A 6308-nucleotide genomic window follows, 5' to 3' on the forward strand; every position below is an offset into this window, starting at 1 on the left:
ATATATATATATATATATATATATATATATATATATATATACACACACGCGCGCGCGCGCACACAGTATTATCAAAAAGGCAATTTTACATGATTGCAATGTAAATTTACCTAGTCTTCAAAGAGGTGTTATTGTCAGCAGCAGTATCCATCTCTTTGATGACCTTTTCATAATCATTGGGGTCACAGATAACTGTAACTCTAGCATGATTCTTAGCAGCAGCGCGTAACAAAGTTACACCACCAATATCGATATTCTCTATTGCATCCTCGACCGTCACGTTTGGTTTCAAAATGGTATTTACAAAAGGATATAGATTGCAAACAACTACTTCAATAAGATCGTAATTTTGTTTCTGAAGATCTTGAGCATCAGAATCTGTCAATCTAGCAAGAATGCCTGTCACAATAAAAATAATAATGTAAAAATTATTTATAATAATGTAAAAATTAAAAGTATGTATATTATAGCTTAATTGTACATGTCATATAATTATTTTATTTAATTAAATAATATTTTGATAAATATGGAGATTGTTATGAAGCTGAACTAGTGTACATTTTTTGTACTTAAACTGAAACAGATATGTTTGACAAAAGAAAGTTACAAGTTATATTGATAAATTACTTAATTAAACAAATTCATTCTTACCAGCATGAACAGCAGGATGAAGAGTCTTTACACGTCCTCCAAGCATTTCACATGTTCCTGTAACTTCTGAAACATCTTGCACTGGTAACTTAGCATCTCTCAAAGTCTGTGCAGTACCACCGGAAGCAATTAGAGTTAATCCAAATTCATGTAATTTTTTTGCCAGCAGTAACAAATTGGTTTTGTCAGATACACTTAAAAGAGCTAAAAATTTTATAAAATTGATTAGCATCTCTGTCATTACTTAAAAATTGCAACATGAAAGATATAAATAGTAATCACAGCAAAATCTGTAAATATGTAAACGTATCTAAAAATTTGTATCTTTTCTTTAATATTTTATGTGTTTATTCAATTATATCAATTTCTTATCACTGCCATAATTTGATTTATATTTATATTTCTTTGTTTTTATTATCTCCAAAATAAAATAACATATTTTTATTTTATTCAATATGTAGGAAATATATATCTTGACATATAATTTTGCGTTAATCAAAGTTTAAATATCATGTACTATATCAGCGCAAAGTAGTATAATATGAATTCTAATTTTATACTAATTATGCAGTTGCTAAACAATTGCAAATAAAACGTAATTTGCATCTAGATAAAAAAGAAATGAACAGAAATCGATTGTTATTGTTTCATTAATAAAAGAAACAATACAACACAAATCTGACAAATGCGAGCCAACAGGTAGTGCGCTATCAATTAAAGGTTAATTAGATCTTCTTTGTTTTTCTCGAGTTTCTTCTCAATTCTATGAAATAACTCACCTAATTTCTTCGGCATTTTTAGATGTTAGATCCGAATAAGGCTATTAAAACTGCACACAGGTATTTGTCTTTCTAAACAAAACCGGTTTGCAAATATCTCGCCAACAGAATTCTCTTGTGCTCAATTAAAGATAATACGTGGTAATGCAAGACAGAATGTGGATGTGCTAACCAAAGAGCATTTATTATATCGGATATAATGTACATATATTCATCTCCCCAGCAGGCAATAAATAGTACAAATGCGATAACAGGCTTGTGACGCTGAAAAAACATGTCGCAATGGTTGTAATAAACAACAGGTCAAATGTCATCTTATTAAATTTGGATAATAAGCATTAATATGAATAATAATCATCATCGTATGTACATACACACACACACACACATCTTTTTTAATTTAAACTATTCTTTTTATGAGAGGAGAGATATCAGAGATAATCTTTCTCTTCTCTTTTATCAGAAGATGAACAAAGCTGTGATGATTTAAATCTAAGGAATTAAATTGAATCATTTGCCATCATATAATTATGATTTAATTACAGATGTATCTATGTCATTTTTTTAAAATGGAAAGTCAAAATGTGCATAATTCAACTTTGCATGCATAGTTCAACTTTCTACATAATTAAAAAATGTTTTAACTAATTAATGACATTGGCTGCGTTTAGCAGAGAAAACAGTTTTGCAATTGTTATAAAATTCTTCAATATGATTAGTTTATATGTTTTATATGTTTAGATCAATAAGGAATCAAAATTAAGAACCAATCGTATTGAAGAATTTTACAATAGTTACAAAGTTATTTTCTCGATTGAACACAGCCGTTATAAAAACTCTCTATTATCTCTTCGATTCTAGCTAAAAAGGAATCGAATCGACAATGAATCAAATTTTCCAAGTCCATTCCGACAGGTTTCAATTAACTTTACATCAATGATAATAAAAATCGTTAATCAAATTGACAAATGCGATTGGTCAATTCCAATGGACTAAACCACTAAACCGTTGATCGGAGTTGGTCGAAGTGACCTGCAGAATCAACTGACGATTCAATTTTTGAGTGTGAAAAAGAATCGATTCTCGATACATCGAATCGAATCAGAATCTGGCAACTGGCAAGTGGCATCATTACTCATAACCTCAGAAAAACATATTCGAAAAAAGTAATTTACAACTTCAGAATAAAATCGTAATTATATTTATCTTACAATATTAAGAATGGTAAGAATATTTTAATAAATTTTATCGAATATATTCTTTGTGATAAAAAATATATTTTTATAATTATACTCTGCGAATTTTTACAAATTTCATTAACACATCATCTTGTTCTAGGATGTCCAACGGCACTCTGTGCACACGCTAGTGTTTCGGTCTCTAAAAAGGACTCACGATATGTTTTTATTAAATCAAGGATCCCTACCGCCGGAGGATCCTATTTTGTAAATATCTTGTCATCTTATTAAATTGTCATCTTATTAAATTTGGATAATAAGCATTAACTTGTCACTTTGGCTGCTTTCTTTTTAGAAGACACAGTTAAACATCATTCTATACTTCTTGATATTCAATAAATAATAAAACTAACAGACAACTTGTGTCGCCTATAGGTCTTGTTTAATTCTTATACTAGACTACTATAACTTTTTTACTTTTGACAAATATAAAACACATCTGTTTCACTTTAAGTTCCAAATGTATTGGGTTGTCCGGAAAATTCATCCAACTAATTTATATAATTTAATAAATGTATACTAAAATTTAAATTTTCTGCGTTTCAATTTTTCTTCAACATTGGCACGAATTTTCCAGACAACCCAATATATGAGTTCACCTACAGAAAACAGATATCTTGTCTCTTAAAAAGAAAGCAGCCTTTGTTATAGTCATAGACTTTTATAATAGCTATGTTTATAATAGCTATGTTTACTTGTCAATCAAACTTCCTACTTTAATCTTATGGGAGAGCATTAATAAATTTATATTTATTTTTTATTTATATTTATTTTTAGACAACAAATGAAGAAGGTGATAAAAGCTAAAGACTGTTATGGCCCAGTATTAGAACGCGTCAAGCAAAATAATATAGCTAAAGTGCAACAAGAAAATGACATTGCAGACCCTCCACCACCAGGAGGTAATATTATGCATATACATAACTAAGCTGAAAATAAAAATTATTACTCTCTTACATATATCTTATATATATCTTATCAATTTTAATATGCTTTAGATGAAACTTTTGGAGTTAATGCTACCTCGGCAGTTGTTCCTTACAATATAATAAAAAGCAGCACAAGTATAATATCAACAGGTATAGGAAGCAATGTAAGCAGTGGTGCGCTTACAATACCACCAAAGAAAACACCATCAATGGCGAAACCTAAATGGCATGCTCCATGGAAATTGTACAGAGTTATCAGCGGTCATTTGGGTTGGGTGAGATGTTGCGCCGTGGAACCTGGAAACGAGTGGTTTGCTACAGGCTCAGCCGACAGAGTAATCAAAGTAAGTGCACAATATGTTTCAATTTATTTAGTAATGTCCTAGAATGTAAAATGAAATCAATTTCATTTTATTAATACAATGATTTGGTATTTTCAAAATTAATAATAATTATAATATACACAATAAAAACATAATACATTAATTTGATGTTTTTAAAATTACAGATATGGGATCTAGCGAGCGGCAAGTTGAAGGTTTCGTTAACAGGTCACATAAGCAGCGTTCGTGGTCTAGCATTTTCACAAAGACATCCTTACTTATTTTCCTGTGGAGAAGATCGGCAAGTCAAATGCTGGGATCTGGAATATAATAAAGTAATTAGACACTACCATGGCCACTTGTCAGCAGTATATTCCATGGCGTTACATCCTAGTATAGACGTTCTAGTAACAGCAGGACGAGATTCCACTGGAAGAGTGTGGGATATGCGTACCAAGGCAAATGTCCATACACTCGTTGGACACACCAATACGGTAGCTAGCGTAATCTGCCAGTCCGCCGAGCCGCAGATCATCACTGGCAGCCATGATTGCACGATTCGTTTGTGGGACTTGGCTGCTGGCAAGTCCAGAGCTACTCTAACGAATCATAAGAAGAGTGTGCGCGCTCTGACGTTCCATCCATCTCTATATATGTTTGCCTCAGCATCGCCAGACAATATCAAACAGTGGAAATGTCCGGAGGGAAAATTTATTCAAAACCTATCGGGCCATAATGCCATAGTCAACTGCCTGGCCGTGAATGCCGATGGCGTTTTGGTTTCCGGTGCTGACAACGGTACCATGCACCTCTGGGACTGGCGAACTGGATATAATTTTCAACGACTCCAAGCGCCGGTCCAACCAGGCTCAATGGATAGCGAAGCCGGAGTATTCAGCATCACGTTTGACATGTCGGGCACTCGCATGATTACAACAGAGGCTGATAAGACTATCAAAGTATACAAAGAAGATGATACTGCTGTAAGTTGATTTTTCATCATGCTTACTGATTTGATCACACATTGATAATATTCAATTAGCTCGTAATTTTCTGAACTTTACATCAACTATTCTTTATCTATGTTTTCAGACTGAAGAAACGCATCCTGTCGACTGGCGACCAGACATAATAAAGCGAAGAAAATACTGAATTCCAATTTATTTAACTGTATATACATTGATACAATTAATTTAATGTGACTGAGGGTTACTTGTTCTATCTTCGAACATAATAACTATGTGATAACTTATCTATTGAATAATAAGAGGATAAAAGAATAAAAGAATAAGAGAATAATGTCTGTTTCTGCTGATGTAAATTTTTAATCTTGATTTAACGTATTTTTTATTCTAACGTTTTTTTAATTCTAACAATTAGAAAAAGTATGTTAAATCAAGATTTAAAATCCTAAGAATTAGAAAAGGATAAAGAATAAATTATATATATACAATATAAGCAGAAATAAAAATTTTTACATTAGAGATAGACATAAGAGAGTAAAAGAATAAGTTGATATACTTTTGTTAATAGAACAAGTTGAGATTTATTGAAAGATAGAACAAGCCAGCCTGAACGCGTTCAAAAATTATTTTTTATATAGGATTACTTTGATTTCCAGATTGTAATGGATAAAGCTATCCAAGCTGCAATAAAAAAAAAGATTTCTACCAAGATTTTTGTTTAGAAATACCAAAACGTATTTCGCATATCATAAAACAAGTTTGTATCTCGAACGTATCGATTGGTTGCCAGATGTCTGAGTGGGGAACTGCGGTTCCCTTTTATCGGAGAGTTACTAGATCGAGTAGGATAGTGTCTGGCAGAAACACGCTGGACTCGACCGCGATAACATTCTATAATAATGGCCGACCCGACCCTACAAACATTCTGCTGTCATCACACAAATCGAACGGATAGAGCGATAGTGATAATGCAGGAATTCAATACAGATGCGTACAATACAGTATGCATGTTTTCGTCAACAATGGGTATGATAGGCGCGATTTATCAGGTAAATTTATATGAAATGTTATCTCCGAACATTCCCCCTCCTTTGCTTCGTTTCTTTTATTAATTTGCAATAACTAACGTACAGAGCAGGAATTCATCTAAGATATGTAATTCTTATTATGACTGAATTCGATTGCTAGAAAATATTATTTTGAAATTGAAACTTTTCTGTCATGATGTGATTGTTTTGGTTACACTTTTTACACTTTGTTTCTTCCTCTGATGTATATACATTTATTCTGTTTCACATGTGACAAGTATATAGAAAAGTGCAGCTAAAAGAAACCGATATAAAAGTATTTATATTGAATAACAGTGTAAAAAATATGATAAAAAATTATCTGAATAAAATATGAAATAATTTTACATATTTGT

At 31.7% G+C, this 6308-nt stretch overlaps 3 protein-coding genes across 3 annotated transcripts in view; 2 read left to right on the forward strand and 1 right to left on the reverse strand.

The window, feature by feature from the left end:
• The window catches only part of LOC105618362 (bifunctional purine biosynthesis protein PURH), a 6822-nt gene extending 5376 nt beyond the window's left edge, over positions 1–1446 (reverse strand). The window contains exons 1-3 of the mRNA XM_012199905.1: positions 1431–1446; positions 652–855; positions 111–399 (exon numbers count right to left, since the gene is read on the reverse strand). Coding sequence (XP_012055295.1) covers positions 111–399; positions 652–855; positions 1431–1446 — 509 coding nt within the window. The remainder of the gene's footprint in view (positions 1–110; positions 400–651; positions 856–1430) is intronic.
• Positions 1447–2828: 1382 nt separating this feature from the next.
• On the forward strand, positions 2829–5072 carry LOC105618363 (pleiotropic regulator 1). The gene is made up of 5 exons (XM_012199906.1): positions 2829–2875; positions 3446–3570; positions 3667–3941; positions 4106–4903; positions 5013–5072. Exons 1-5 carry the CDS (start codon positions 2829–2831, stop codon positions 5070–5072), a joined length of 1305 nt encoding a protein of 434 aa, XP_012055296.1.
• A 712-nt stretch (positions 5073–5784) lies between these two features.
• Positions 5785–6308, forward strand: part of LOC105618453 (G-protein coupled receptor 143-like) — a 3067-nt gene continuing 2543 nt past the window's right edge. The window contains exon 1 of the mRNA XM_012199990.1: positions 5785–5934. Within this exon, the coding sequence (XP_012055380.1) occupies positions 5785–5934 (150 nt within the window). The remainder of the gene's footprint in view (positions 5935–6308) is intronic.

Source organism: Atta cephalotes (assembly GCF_000143395.1).
Source record: "Atta cephalotes unplaced genomic scaffold scaffold00016, whole genome shotgun sequence".
Lineage (NCBI taxonomy): Eukaryota > Metazoa > Arthropoda > Insecta > Hymenoptera > Formicidae > Atta > Atta cephalotes.